Source organism: Notolabrus celidotus, chromosome 19 (assembly GCF_009762535.1).
Source record: "Notolabrus celidotus isolate fNotCel1 chromosome 19, fNotCel1.pri, whole genome shotgun sequence".
In the NCBI taxonomy this organism is placed as follows: Eukaryota; Metazoa; Chordata; class Actinopteri; order Labriformes; family Labridae; genus Notolabrus; species Notolabrus celidotus.
Genome location: NC_048290.1, coordinates 23,123,187 through 23,139,580, shown reverse-complemented (window position 1 = coordinate 23,139,580; position 16,394 = coordinate 23,123,187). Strand labels below are relative to the sequence as shown.

Here is a 16,394-nt window from a genome sequence, read left to right as displayed (position 1 = left end):
GGATCATAGTCTTTATAGGTGACTTTTAATCATCACCATATTTTGTTTACAGTACAAACAAAGAGATCAGCAGCAGGTGTTGAACTTTCATTCAATGTTACAGATTTTTGTGCTGAAGTTCATCAGTAAGAGCAGCAGGAGTTCTGTACTATATGTCTAATAGCAGCCAGAAAGGGATGAGTGTTGTTTTGGGCTCTTTGTCTTCATTGTAGAGAGTCAATATGGAATCTAGAGCCAGAGCTGATTGCTTTTGTAAAAACATCAGGTTTGAACCAATTAGGATGCTTACAGAAAAAAAGTATGTACTTATTTGGTTTCTTTATATTTTTAGTGCCAGTACAGGAGGCAGTGCGACTACACTTTGAAATATGTATATTTAAATTCTTTAGAATATTTGAGCTTTTTTTTTTCATGCTTTTACTGAAAGGATGGGGCAGACGACAGAATAGGAAACTGGTTATAGAGAGTGGGCCATGACTTGCAGCAAAGGGCTCCAGACTGGTTTTGAACCCAGGCTGACAGCTTTGAGGTATATAACCTCTGTACATGGGGTGCATAATGTAGTTGCCAAGCCAAACCAATGCCCCACACTCTCAAATATGTTTAGCATTAGTTAGTTCGATGTATTTGTTTCATTTTAATAATACATTTGTCTCCTCAGGTTTCAGCTCTGGGCTTAGACCCCTCTGGAGCTCGTCTGGTGACCGGCGGTTATGATTATGATGTTCGTTTCTGGGATTTTGCCGGGATGGATCAGGCTCTGCAGGCCTTCAGATCCCTGCAGCCCTGTGAGTGGTGAGTCCACTTCTGAGAACATAACACGGAACATCAGCACAGTTGCTCAACATGTGGCTAATTGGCTTCACGCAAGACAGCAGTGGACTTTTCCTTGAGCCAAAGTGTACACAGATACTCACTCACACACACACACACAAACACACACACACATACACATCACTCACACACACACACACAAACAAACACACACACACACACACACACACACACACACACACGCTGAGCATCATTGAGCGTCATGTTAACTTTGCGACATCCTCCCGTTTCATTCACAATGAGCCTTCCAGAAGCAGATGGTGGAGATATGTGTGTGTTTGTGTGTCCGTGTGTGTGTTTATTCTACGTTTCACTGAGTCAGTCATCAAAGATCAAATTCTTCTTGGGTTTTTGGAAACTTAGTGGGCTGCGCCGGAGCAGGCTTCCCCTTATTAAGAGAATTTCACGCTACATTTAATTTGATTAAAATGTGCTCTAGTAGCCTGTTTGGCTCACTAACAAGCTGGACTTTGTAAAAGGTTGTACTGCAGAGTTCCAATGTTTCTGTCTCCTCACCTTAAATAGAAATGTATGAGCGCAGTCAGACCAAAACAATAACGGAAATGAACATTTGGTGGTATGTAATGAGTCCTGGAAGATGCCAAAGGCCCCTAGTTGCAGTACAAATAACACTTCTGATAGATTCGGTTTCATTCCACCAAAACTAAATAAATACTTTTCAGTTGTCCTCTCAAGAAAACATTAAATATGTTCCTTGGTTTTGATACTCACTACGGATACAACTTTAGGTTTTTGTGGTACACACACACACACACACACACACGCACACACACACATACACACATTATATATATTTATAGTTTTTTAATTTTACAAAGTCAAATATGTTGAAAATATAACACCATAGAACATTAATTAAAACACACTTAATTAAACTAAGAAATGGCACAAATATTTATTCAAAAAAAAACAAGGAAAACAACAACAAAAAAAAAGTATAGGAAACAATAACAAAGTGAGACATATTTATGTGTCCTTTCCTTCAGTTTGTTTATTATGTGCTGTGAGTCTCATAATATAAATGTGTCACATTTTCCATTTCTTAGCTTCCTAATCCTATTATGCTCTCTGCGTGTCTGTTGCATGTCTCAGATCAAAGAGACCGACCGTCAGATGTACGTCAGATGTTGTCTTGTTTTGTTCCTATAGCTACATGTATCTCCTGTTTGTTGTTTTGTCCCTGAACCCTTTGAAGGATTATACGCTACTTGTGTAACTATGCCTTGCTGCAGATGTCTTGTACAATCATCACAGCTCGCAGATGGCCTGCAAACAGGCACTAAAACACTTATCAGAACTCGTTAGCTACACAGATATGCAACTTAACAATATTTTCCTTTTGACTCAGATCATCATCCTCATGTGTGATGTCTGGTGTTCTGTGTTTCTTAAGCCACCAGATAAAGACCCTGCAGTACAGCGTCACTGGTGATGTCATCCTAGTGGTTTCTGGGAATGCCCAGGCAAAGGTCTTGGACCGCGATGGCTTCAATGTCATGGAGTGCGTGAAAGGAGACCAGTACATCGTGGATATGGCAAACACCAAGGTGAAATACCTCTTACATATACTTGGGTTGTATTTGTATGTGTGGGTAGTGGGTATCATTTCCTTTGGTTGTGATTACAGTGCACCCACCTCAGTAATGCATGGGATTTGGCTACAACAGATTAAAGTCTGACAGGGAAATAAACACCTCAGACAAGTTGTAGATAAACTAACAATTTAGCCAGATCTTGGATTACAATATTTGAAGAAAAAGGATAAGTGTGAGCACCAGAAATGTTAGAAATAATACCACAGTGCAGAGAAAAACGGTGGGTTGAATACAAAAGTGAGTCTGTTCCTCTTCTAAGTACATTTTACAAACCTGAGGGTTTGTCAAAACCTGCCTGATCATTGAGAAGCTTGTGTTTATTGCCTAGCGTGACTTTCTACATTTTTTTCCCGTATTCCCAAATTCCATCTACTACCTTAATGAGTACAGTATTTTCAGTACAGGTAAATAAATAGTTGTCAGAATTCTTTAAATAAGACCAAAATTCAAATGCACAGTGATGAATCGTAGACCAGCAATTACTTATTTTTGGCCTCTTTGAGGGCAGAAACTTGTGAACAGGACATTGATGAAACACTGCCTTCTGTGCAGATATAAGGAACTTATCACAGCAAGTGGCTCATTTACACAACCAGCTGTTACAGAGCAAAATTTACACTACCAGTCAAAAGTTTGAAACACCTTCTCATTCAATGTTTTGTATTTATTTTGATTATTTAAAACACTGTAGATTAATACTGAAGACATCAAAACTATGAAAGAACATATATTGAATTATTTAATGAACAAAAAAGTGTTAAACAAAGCAGAATATGTTTTATATTTTAGATTCTGTAAAGTAGCCCCCTTTTTCCTTCATGACAGCTTTGCACACTCTTGGTATTCCCTCAGTCTGCTTCATGAAGTGGTCTCCTGGAATGGTTTCTAATTAACATGAGCCTTGTCAAGAGTTCATTTGTAGAATGACTTGCCTTCTTAATGTGTTTGAGACCATCAGTTGTGTTGTTCAGAGGTAGAGTTAGTACACAATGGATAGCCCTATTTGACTACTGTTGTAATCCAGATTATGGCAAAACCAGATTATTTCATAGTTTTGATGTCTTCAGTATTAATCTACAATGTTGAAAGTAATTAAAATAAATACAAACCATTGAATGAGAAGGTGTGTCCAAACTTGTGACTGGTAGTGTATATGATTCTGAGTTCTAATTTTGGAGTCATGACAAAGTAGAGGCCAGTTGTAGCTTATTTTTGCTCAGTTTTTAGTCTCAACCACCTCCTGAGAGAAGTATCTCACTGTGGAGCCGTGCTCAGCTGTGTTCAGCAGCTAGTAGAAAATCGTGTTTGTCTGTTCTTAAGGTTTCAGCAGACAGTTACAGTGTGAATGTAGAGCTGTTTGTCAAATACAGCTCTTCACATAAGGAGCTCATTTAAAATCCCTACAGATTCCGGTGATAAGTTCATCTTTTTTTAGACTGTGTTTAAAAATATTGATCATAGCCATTTTGAAGATGTTTGTGTGCTTCTTTAATGACAGCAGCCTGCTTAATGTAAACACAGGCTGGCTCCTCGTCTGCTCTGTGGGTAGATCCTGCCAACACTTGATGGTAGCAAGGTGCGTCCACGAGCTTGTCTGTTTTTGGATGTGAGGATAACGTGTGCTGTGTGACCAGCCAGAGGCAGTCTCAGGGGGGAGAGGAACGCCACATGCTCTCAGGACAGTCGTGCTTCATCTCTTGCTTGTACCTGCATCTACAAAGGAGGATCCTAATTAAGCGCCCATGTTTGGGTTTTACTGTGCTAAACAAAGCTGTATTGGTGGTCACTAACCATCTGTGCCAGCTGTGCTGCATTTCGACATGGTTTATACCATCCATATGAGTTACTCGAACAAGTGAAGGCCCATTGATTGCGCATAGTGTTTTCCTGGATGTCCTACATTCTTGTCCTGCTCGGTCCCATCTGGAGCTGATGGGAGAGCTTGGTTCAATGAAACTGCGCTTTGGCCTGCTGACAACGTCCTAGTCGATTAGCTGTGTTTCATATGATAATGCAGTCCCTGCCCCGCTACTCGGATGACAGACAGTAACTTGCCTCCTACTGTGTGTGCACAGATTCTCCACAGAGAGGTCTAAATCTGCACTCAATTGGATGGCATGATATCTGATTTTTTGGAATAATAGTTGTTCTGTTAAATCCTGGATATAAAAAACACTCTGCTCTGTTTTCAATATCCCCAAATATTAAAATTGGTTGTTTTATCCTTTCATAGCCCCCAATCCAAGAGAGGGGAAAACAGAGAAAAGGAGCGAATCCTCACTTCCGAGAAGCTTTCAACAGAAAATATTTAACAATTTGATTCAAGAATTGCTTAAAAGTTGAAGCTGTATTGATTTAACTCCATCCTCAAAACCATAGAACCCCAAATAACCTGCTAAATCCAGATCTGAGCATGCCAGTATTTTCTCTGCTTCTATTTCTGGTGCAGTTGTCCTTAATTGAGTGTAAAGTTGGTTTGCTTATCAGTCGGTTTCTGTTTAGTCACAATTCGTTGCATCAAACCGTCGAGGAATAGGAGTCAGATTTGTTTAGGAAGGCAACAGCTCATCTCCCTCATCGTGAAGCTCTTGTGATGGATGCTTGTGTTTATTTGGAGCAGGGAAGCAGTCATTCACAGCCCATTTGAGCTCCACTCTTACCGTGCTTTAAAGTGGGTGTGTATTTAACCATCAAGTTTAACAACATAGCAGTTTGTTACCAGACCTTATTAGTCGTTAAACAGCACGACCTGAGAAGTTCCCTTTTATTGATTTTTAAAGTGGTGAGCTTAAAGTATCTGACAGCGAACAGGCGAACCTCCTTTCTGATGCACACATACCGATGTCCTTTGGTCAACTTCTGCTTACGCAAGGCTCAGAGCATCCTGTCAAATAGAGGTACGTCATGTTTGAAACCTCTTTGCCGCACAGAGAAGTGTTCCTCTCTGACCTGGCAGCAGAGGAGGCCTCTCTCTGGGATGTTCCACTTTGAAGTCATTTTTTTATGAGTAACTCTCCACAGGACTATCCCAGCAGAGGAAATGTCTAAAAGTTACTCTCACTGTTTGGAGTGGGCTGTTTGAAGCTGTGTCACAGCTTGCTGCACTGTTTCAGAGTTCACCGGCTCAGTTAACGCCCGGGTCTTAGAAGGCTAGAAGTCAAGGTTACAAAGAGAGCAAATTAAAGGTCCTTAAAGGTCCTTTCCTTGAGGAAGCCTCCCTTGAAAGTGCAACATAATTACTCCCTCCTGGGAACTGTTCTTTGCCCAGTATATGACTGAGTCTATGTTGATACAGGCCGTATACTTCAAATAGCACAACACTGACACTACACATTAATGTAATTGAACCATTTAAATAATTCACTGGTGATCTTTGCACTTTAGTTTGGCTAAAGATTTAACCACAAAGGACAGAAGCTGTCTTTGCACATCATTTTTTCTCAGTAAGATTGCAAACAAATCCTCATGAATTCACCAGCATCTCTGTTTTTTGCCATCTTGTTTTCAACAGGCCTTACTGACTGGTATCTTCATGTGTATTTCTTAAAAAAACAGTTTCAGGGAAAGTATCAGTTAAGACCATAGACCGTATAAATAATGGACGTAGTATCCGTGATGTCCACCCATCGGTTCCTGATCGCTGTTTTGAAGCCAGTTGTTGGCGGGAGCCATATTGAAATTGCTGAACACAACCTTACTACTGTCGAGCCAGTGTGATGTAAAGAGGCGGGCTTTCAGCCTCCTAGCCAACAGCTACAGTGTTCCCACCTGTCAATCAAATCAGTCATGTCCTAAATGTACAAAACCTGCAATCTTAATATCTTCTGAACCGTCACGTTGGAAAAAATCCCACCCCATGTACAGTATATGCTGAAGCCGTTTTTTGCACCAGGCTGTAAACATGTTTATTTCTGCTGCAAAGATTATTTTTTTGAATTGGTGTGTATGTGGATTCCGTTGTTTCTGCAGCCAGCCTCAAGCAGATGCTCGATTAACTGCGGTTTATAACACTTCTGCATAAGCTTCATATTTTTAGACTGGAGGTTGCCACTTGGATAAGACAGTAGATGTTGCGCAGCAGTGGAAACCTATACAAATGTCCCTGCAGAGGCAGTAAAGTGTATTGCATGGCGAGGTAATGGATGGTATTGCACAGTATTGAATCAAACTGTTTTGTTGAATTTTGTTTCATATCTAATCCTATTTTATCGTATTTATCGTATCTGATTATTTCATATTGCACCGTTATGTGTTGTTTTGTTTCATTTCATATTCTGTCCTACAATATGATATGATCTGATATTTTATCACATTGCATTATATTGTATGGTATCTTATTGTATCCAATCGTATCTTATTCTATCTGATCATGTTGTAACATCCCATAGTAACTCATTTTCGTTTCATTTCTTTTATTTTCCTAAAGTCCATGTTGCCAGCTGTGTTTACAGGAAACCACATGGATCCTCAAAGTGCCTGGAAACTAGCCACAAGATCTGCTGAGTAATAATTGAGTGCCTGTTAAAAATGAGCAGTGTGTTGAATGTTGCTCTTTGCTCTCTCTTCAGGGCCACACAGCCATGCTGAACAGCGGCTGCTGGCATCCCAAGATTAAGGAAGAGTTCATGACCTGCTCCAACGACGGGTACGTTTGAAATAACAGTTGTGAGCTCTGAGTTGACCTCTGATCTCTTTGCTGATCTTTCTCTTTACGTTAGTAAGGAGTGTTTTCTGATGAAAAAGGGCATCCTGTTTTGTTTTTTAACAGTCAAATGTATCACTTGTTGTGAATATGAATATTGTGAGTAATAGGTAGTGTTGTAGTCAAGACCACATTAACCAAGACCAAGACATGTCCGAGACCAGAGTGCACCGAGACCAAGACAAGTCCAAGACATTTAGGGATCGAGACCGAGTCCAGACCAAGACCAAGGCAGGGCAAGACCGAGACAAGACTAAGACCATATATATCAATGAAAAATCATTATGAGAGTAAACAAAATAAAAGACTTCTGTTTATTTTATTTAAGCTTGCTTTGAATACTATTGGCAGCAACAAACAAGGCATGGTTTGTCTTTGTTGCCTTTCTATTGACTCCTTAAGTTTCTTTTTTTTCTGTTATCACAGTAATGACAGGGACACAGAGTGCATCAGTGGTGGTCTCGACCGGTCTTGATATAAAATACGGAGTCCCCCCAGTCCGAGACCGAGACCTGAAATAAGCTGCCTCGAGACCAAGACTAGTGTTGTAGTACTCGACACCAAGACTGGTCTTGAGTACTACAACACTAGTAATAGGCATTAAAAACAACCACATAAGAGTAATCGATCTGGTTGCTTGTGGTCTTGTTTGCTGTTATAGGTCATAGGGAGACAACAGTATTTATTTCAGTCAGTTTTGATACTCAGCTAGAAACCCCTTACAGTAGTTTTAAGCTCAAAGATTCAGGTATTATCCATTACACTAATAGAAGATGGAACATTTACCAAAACAGCATCTGCATGCACAGGGATATTGAAAATGTGTTAATCTATTAGAATTAGAAGCTGTTGATATTACATATTAATATTTACCACGTCTACAAGGGAAACACATCCTGTGGAAAGGACATGGTGTACTAGAACCTGCTGTTGTTTGACATTGTGAAGTTGCTCTATTTGTTCTATGATTGCATGGGATTAAGTCTCCCATACACAAACAACCTTATTGTTCTTCTTCAACATATTCAAAGAAAACCTTCATGGACAAACCTCTGAATCATAGCAACTGTTTGTTCATTATTTATTGGAGAGACTTAACTTGAGTTTGTCATGTCTGAGACTTCTTTACTTTCATGACCGCTGCCACCAGCAGGGAGTCCTCTTGTCCATATTTTGCCTCTAGGTAGAGAAGCTCGTCCACTCAGCTTTGCATTGACACATGGCACATTTCGTATGGGATGCAGTCCAAAGACAGCCCTCTATTTGCATGCAGTGATTTGGCCCGGAGCAGCACTGCTGGAGATAAAAAACACGTCACCCACAAACAAACATTTAGAGAGAAAGGCTTCAACCCTCCTCCTGCATTGTTGCAGAAACTGTAACCCTCTGCCCTCTGTGAGTGAATATTTGTAAGTGCACACTTGCGAGTGAAAATGTGTGACTGAGCAAGACCACGGTGATGAGTCTAAGTGAGTGTGACAGGCAGCAGCGCAGAAATCCTGAGCTATCATCATTAAGTGGAAACAAGGGCCTCGCACTGTGGGCAGGCCGCAGCCCAGTGTTTACCAGTGTTCCTGCTCTCCCAGATGTGGGGGCCGGTTTATTTAGCCCTTACTGAGGCTCTGGAAATCCTCCCCTGGCACGTTAGCACTGGGTGTTGCCCCTGGCCGGCTCACAGGAGAACAGCGGAGGAGAGGATCGCACAGGGAACCATTCACAGGCTGAGCAGCTGCATGTGAGGAGGGTTCACGGTAGCGGAGGAGGGCAGGAGAGCAACTTGAGGGGATGAAAAAGGACGTTACACAGAACGGGAAAGGGGGGAGGGACTACCTGGAGCTGGAAAGATTTTGTACGTCCAGCCCAGTGTCAGATTTCGCATATTGCACTTTAACTTTTTCACCACGTGTTGTTTGCAGTGCAGTTCATGGGCCACAAGGGCTTCCTTGCTGGAATCACTACTTCTTAAACTTCACACTTCTTTGAGAATCTTTCCCTTTGGGCAGCAGGATGTAACCTCCAGGGTTTAAACAGGTGCCAAACATCGAGTTCACACACTGTCAGGCTTTGTTCCTGTACTCTGATACGTACTCTTCTATAGAATGAAGCATTTCAGTGCTTCGGCAGACTCTTCTTCTTTCTTCAGCCATGATAAATGTCGCACATATCAGCTTTAATGGCTGAATGACAGGTAACCAGGTTTTATTTTGCTGATGCATCAAGATACGAAGAGATTCTCAGTTTTCCTCTACAAATATAGCACCCACTTTGAAACAGAGCCCTCAACCATTTACGAGGCCTTTTGCAATCCATCTGAAACTTTAATCTCCTGCATGAACAACAGCCTCTTTTAATTGGCTAAAATGCTCATTAAATTTATTACAAAGTGAATCTCAGTTGGAACTTTTTGATGTGCGGTCGATGTCTCCATATGCAGCGCTCCAGTTATTCACGCAGCTCCACTTCTGCGCCGTTCTTTGAACAACTTTAGGAGTCTGATTGTAGTCACGGGGCCTCTTGCACCAGCAGTTGTCCGACAGCAGCAACGGGTGTCCTCTGCTCGCTGCTTCTTCTTCAGCTAGCGTCTTCCTTTCTTCCTGTCACGGCCTAGTTAGCGACTCTTTGTTGAGTTTATTTGAATAGCTTATTAAGTAAGATCACTGGACCGCCCAGCTCCTCCATTTAAGGTCCTCTCTTTAGTTGTGTGGGATCTCATTCATAAGAACCGCCTCCCTGCTTCTTGAATGATTTCATTTACCTGCGTTTTTTTTTTTTAAAACCCCAGGAGGAAGCGGATGCGAGGGGAAGTACTGATGAGGCACAATAACGCAGCAGCGGGGCGGTAGTGATTGTCCTTGCACACTGGTGGTTGAATGGGCCGTGGAGCAGAATTGTGTGACTCAAGTCTGTCTGTGAAAAGCATTTCCCCTCAGACGGGTGCGAAAGTGTCAACGTTTCACATTCTTCAGTCATTCTGTTCAAGGTTCATCTGTTTGTAAAAACTGTTTTGCAACATTATTCATATTCAGTTCAAAAAAGAGCTGTATCTGTATTAAGCTCTGAGCCGCTTAAACTAAGTCTCTGCTGAAAGACTGAACACCTGTTTGAAAGCACAGATTTATTCCTTGGAAAGTAAAGGCAAGTTGTGAAGGGTCTACTCCCGGTGGATGAATTTTGGCAGGATTGAAGTTGGAATAATCTAAAAATATGGCTGGGACTTTCTGGAGCTGCAGGCTTTTCTTAAACACCAAATATTAAACAGTAGTTTCTCAAAACTCTTGAATAAGTCTTGTGGGGAGTAAACAAACTATAGAGTGGAGTTGTTGAAGTATAACATCATGGAAAGCTTTTTGTTAAAGCAGCTTCAAGGGCATGACATCGCGGATTCTCTGCTTTTACTTTATGTCGTTTTATTTTCCCCCTGGAGACCGATAAAAAATTCATGTTATGCTCTTTTTGTTACTGAAATTTCAGCCAGCGGAGCAGAGGATAGGACAAATGGCGACTTTCTAATCAAGACCACATGTTACTTGTGTTGAGTCGTGGGACACACACACACACACAAACACACACACACACAAATAGAGGAATGCTTCCAGGAGGTTTGGATGCCAGGGATTCCCTTTGTGCTGGCCTGATGTCAGGGCTGCAGCTGGATTTGGATGTGTGGCTGTAAGGAGAGAGACCCTGAGGACAACATGGCAGGTTTTTTTTTACTGCTGAAGAATAAACATTTTGTCTTTATTGTTATATCAGAGAAGGTCCACAAAAATAGAAAGAGACACACAAACTAAATCCATGATCCACAGCTTTGATAAACCCTTGTATTCATTACTTTTATATTTAACTGTAATAGGCAACAACTCTCCTCAAAGTCTGCTCTTTATGAGTGGATATTTATATCAAGTTTTGTTCCTGTGTGTCCTAACTGATCTTTTATTTGCCATAAAAGTAGGTCATCTGTTTTGTAAAGCTTGTCGATAGCGTACCCTGGATGTTGTTCAAGAAGAAAAAGCCTGTTCTTGGTTTTTCAGCATGACCTGACTGAATAACAGGGCCGAGGTGAAGACTCAGACAGACATCTTGTGTGTGAACACATCAGGTTCATCCACAGTCCAGCTTGTCTCTAACTCCTCTCTGCCTTACACTGCAACTGTTCCATGTCCTGCCTTAGAAAGAACATACCATTCCTCTACAGAGAGAGTGCGTCTACGCTTCTTGTTCAGTTTACAGTCATGGCTGACTTTGTGACATTCAGAGGCTTCTGTTCCTTCACTGTTTAACTAAAGTCTGTTTCTTTTCTTTCTGAACCAAACATGAGCTCACTTCCTGACGTGGAGCCAGCTTATCAAACAGATTTCCTGATTAGGACTGACTTCTTTTAGCTTGAATGAAGCATTTTGTGTCTGTATTGTGTGGTCTCACCTGCTCTGTTGACGCCTTTAAGGCGGATTTTCACACAAATATCTTCATTCTACTTAAAACAGTACCTCAGCTCTATTTCTTACATAACCACCTGACATTTTTTAAACAATTCAGGACTTCCAGGCCCCGGAATTTTCAGGAAGTTGCATCTCACTCAGAAGAACAGAATCAGACAGGTTTCCTCACTCTCACAAATTTCTATACTAATAACTGTAATAATAACTTAATTCATATAGCACCTTTAAAAACAAATGTTTACAAAGTGCTTTGACAAGCAAAGCATGGCAGGATTCAGATGACAAAATCAACCTTTAACAGACAGAGAGGAGTGAAGAAATTGTAACAATGCTAAAAACAAAATACAATGCAAAAGGTTTAAAAGAATAAGCGCAAATTAAGCCGAATAAAGTGATGAATCGGTAAACCAATTAATCATTGTTATAGAGGTTTTTTTAAATATAAATAAATAAATAAAGGCATTAAAGGACAATAAAAAAGGTTTTAAGAAAAAGACGACATTGCATAAGAGAAAATGGAAAAGGATAGATTAAGAACATTAGAATAATAAATAATAAAATAAATAGTCAAATATATGAATAAATTCAAATTACTTAGTTAATTAAAAAAATTAAAATAAAAAGCAGTTAAAAGGTGGAAGTCACATAAAAGCACGTTATCAAAGTGAGTTTTAATGAGATTTAAAAGATGTCACTGACTCTGTAACCACTGTTTGGTTAAGATGAAGTGGAATGGCTGAGTATCTCCGCCTCCTACTAAATCCCTCCTTTATTCCCTCACTTTATCAACAGAGGCCCCACTTATTCCTTCAACAGGCTTTAGGGCATGAAAACCTGTCCTCACCACTAGAATTTAACCAATAAGCAACCCTGTAGTGGACGTGCACCTTTCTAATCTGTCCTCTCTTTTATCTCCTCATCTTGGAAAAGTGATCCGAGCAGCCATCGCCCCCAACAGGTCCATAACCCGCTGCATAGATAAAATCTGGGGCCCAGTGAGTTGTCACTCCTCAGTTGAAGTGTGAACAACTGTGTTACCTTGTAAAGTGCAACACGCATGACTAAGGATGTATGGGTCTCATTTATTGCATTCACCTCTTAGTCTGTGAGGCGTTCGTGCAGGAGAAAGGAGGCTGCTGATTGAAGTAAAAACAGAGATGCAGGAGAGGGGACAGGAGGTGATGTTTTCAGAACTTTCGTCCGTCTGGATGTGAATATTTTGACATCTTATACGCTCTCATTGATATAACTTTCCTTAAACAAGCACCTCCTCTGAGAGAGTAAAGTCTGGGACAGTCCCCGAATGTGTCCAGCTGGAATAGAGAATTAATTTCTTGTATTACTTCGTTTGATCTTTGGGAGGTTTTTCACACTTTAATTAAAAGCTCTTGAGTGCTTTCCCCTCTCTCTCCCCTGCTCTGTGTCTCGCCCCTGACAGGTGAGGGTGTGCAGTCGTCGCCCTGTGCTCACGGTTGGCTCGACACCGGTGGGCTCCAGCCTCTCTGCTCTAGCCCTCTTATAGCCAGTGCTGCCATGTTTTGGAAAGACAGTCACGATAAATAGCATTCCTGGTCTTGTGTGCTACGCGAAAGGTTATGTTGTCTTTATTGGCTTGACAGACGCCCACCGTCTTCTGTAAACACAATAGAGATGTCTGTGCATGGCAGCAGGTGAACCACTTTATCATCAAGTCTGTGACTATCCTTTCTTCTCATTCACTGTCACACAAACACACACACACATCTCCTCATATAAACACTTCATTAATAAAGCAGTAGCTCTTCAGGGTATGCTCGGGCAACCTCTTTATTCATCTTCTTTCCAGCAAGAGATGTTTGATTTATTAACAGCTTTGGTTTATGTGGATTTAAACGCAGCCATGCATCAAGCAGAGTTTTATTTGACCCTTGCAAGTCCTCACTCAAACCATATGTCTTCAGCAGGCATTTGTATCACATTGTTCAACTTATCCAAACACAGTTGAATGTGTCTGTCTGTGACTTTGTAGCCGGCCAAGGAGGAATCTTTCCCTGGCTCTGAGTAGCAGCTCTGACTTCATGTTTATACTCCTCCGCCGACCTTGTGACCCACAGGTCGAGATACTCACTGAAGCAGGCAGCGGGTCACAGACACATTTAGACACACTCTGTCTGGCATTAGTGTCTGTGTGGGTGTGTGAGAGGTTCGCTAAACATGTTTGTGTGTAGAAGGGAAGTTCAGTAAATAAATGTGGAGGTGTGATGGTCCAAAGGGCACGCTCAGTTTGTCCTCTTTTTCATCATTTTCTACATGTGTCTAATCGCCTAATAACTCATTTATTACTGTGTTGGTGACTGAATGTGTTTTCAGGAATAGATATTTTGTGACTGAGTCATGACGGTTAGGTGATGATTAATTCCATCCCCGTCTCCATCCACAGCACTGTGCGCACATGGGACCTGCAGTCTGAGAAGAAACACAAGTCTGTCTTCAAGCCGCGTTCCTTCCAGGGGAAGAAGGTCATCCCCACATGCTGCAGCTACAGCCGTGACGGCAAGCTCGTAGCAGCCGGCTGCCAGGATGGCACTATCCAGATCTGGGACAGGAACCTCAGTGTAAGTCCTCAAACACGCACATACCATCCATAACAAGTATGCACCGGGTTGTAAACATGGGATAACTGCTCTGTTGTGGCCCTGGGGCGCAGAGTCATGAGCCTGGGGTCATCTGGTCACAGGATAGAGAGGTCAAAGTTCAGCAACTCACTAACACTGATCAGAATCCAAATTCCTGCCTTTAAAATGCATTTGTCTAAACTGGGAGCAGTCGAGGATGTTATGAAATTTCCTGTCTGGTGTTGACCCTGTGATCACATTTATGGGGTGCATGGCAGTGAGCTTAGACCACAGTTTTATTTGAGTTCTGCAGAAAAAAACTGTTTTTATGGGCTCTGAAGGCTTTACTTAGACACAGCAGTTCTTTGAGCTACATGCGAACATCAGGGTCCTAACAATAACAATAACAATGCTAGCACACTGATGCCAAGCAGCCATCATATTTACTCTGTTCACGACATAGACTGTTTATCAGAAGTGGATGCAGCAACCATGCAGTAACCTATTGGTTTGTGGTGTATCATCTTCAAGCTTGTGTTTAACATTAGCTGTTGCCATGTTTTGGAGCCAGAGGAGACCATATTTGGACAACAAATAAATCAAATATGATGCAATACATCCTTAGGAACATTTGTCTCGGACTCAGGTGCAGTGTAAATTCAGGTCCCCCTAAAATAGAGCAAATAGTTCAGAAAAAACATTAAAAACAAAATTCAAGAAGCACATACATTTGATAACCACATGAGACAAAGAGCATATCATTCATTGTGCATAAGATCTGCATAATACACAATATAGAAGTGATAGGAACACTGTGAAGCTGATGCTAAAATATTGCCCAACAGCATCAAGACTCATTTTAAATACACATTGTTATAATTCTATCCTAGTTAACAAACCGCTGTGTGAGAAACGCATCTATCATAGTTAGCATGGACCTGAAGCAGGCATTGCTCTAGTGTCCATGTTACTCTAAATGGGAATATGGTGCATGTTTGAGAAGACTTCAAATTAGAGAGAAGTAAAGCATCATGTGAGATACAGGGCAATCTTCTTTCCTCATTCCATGTTGTCAGAATTCTTCATTCAACAAATTGAGTTGCCCCTACTGGCCATTAGGATTGATGCAGGTTTAGGGCACTCCAAATGGGCTTATCTTTTGAAACTAAGAGGCTACATAGACTTTTCATGTATTTGGCGGTACACTTTGATTTCGTACTGGTGCTACATTAAAAGTCAAAGGGCCATTAGAAAGTAGTTGAAATAACACACTGTGGACTAGGAATGGACCTTTCAAGCCAGAATACTCTTCCATAGTCACTGGCATGTTTCTGTGTCTCTGTTGTTTTACATTTTACAGTCATTTATCGTCTCATATATTCTCTGGTTCTGAATCTCATAATGCTACACCATTTTTCCATCAACTTTTGCCAATGATTTCTTCTTCTTCTGCTGTTTAATGCAGTTAGCATTCTTCTTCTTTTGTTCTGTTTTGCGGTTAGAAAACATCTTACAGATGCGTTACAGCCACCATTCAGTGGGAGGATCTCATTACACCCAGGCATCAGAAAAAACTGTGGAAAATGTATTTTTAAGATGAGATAATATTCACATTGATTGATTGATTTTTTGTAAACCAATGAATATACACAGTAATGGTCTGGTCTTCAGAAAGACCATGCAGTCCTCAGTCTTCCCCCTATCATGGCTCAAAATAGCTCATTATGTAACATTATGAATTAAATGGCGTGTGATGATTTAGAACTGTTAAATGCAACTTTCTGGGGGGCCAAATCCCAATTACCCTCCTTTCATTTTCCACTATTAGTTAATTATGTAATTAGGTGATGAAAGAGTTCCTTCCATTCTTGAAGATTCTCAAAGCTGAGGTAAGAGTTGATCTTGGCCGCTCGGTAGCATTGCTTTACTTACTCTCTGTTTTCGCTTGAGGTATTTGACAAATTGTTGCTGTTGATCAAAATGACTTCCAGTCAGTGTCGGTGAATGCGCCTCCAACCTTTTATCCAGTGAGCTAACCCGTACCTGTCTTTCTACCCATGAGTCTTTCCTCTTTGCTGTCACAATATGACAGGACTTTTCTTGCGTTCTGGCAACAATGCAAGTCTGGCAGCTTTCTCTGCACTTGTTCACTCACACACATCATGAAACAGATGAGAAGAGGAAGAAGGAAAAGTGAGAGGTGCAGTTC

The 16,394-nt window shown here is 41.1% G+C and overlaps 1 protein-coding gene across 1 annotated transcript in view; it reads left to right on the top strand.

Moving 5' to 3' along the window:
• The window catches only part of LOC117831268 (WD repeat-containing protein 70), a 50,794-nt gene that overhangs the window by 3,036 nt on the left and 31,364 nt on the right, over positions 1 to 16,394 (top strand). The window contains exons 7-10 of the mRNA XM_034709888.1: positions 662 to 795; positions 2,249 to 2,402; positions 7,019 to 7,095; positions 14,011 to 14,185. Coding sequence (XP_034565779.1) covers positions 662 to 795; positions 2,249 to 2,402; positions 7,019 to 7,095; positions 14,011 to 14,185 — 540 coding nt within the window. The remainder of the gene's footprint in view (positions 1 to 661; positions 796 to 2,248; positions 2,403 to 7,018; positions 7,096 to 14,010; positions 14,186 to 16,394) is intronic.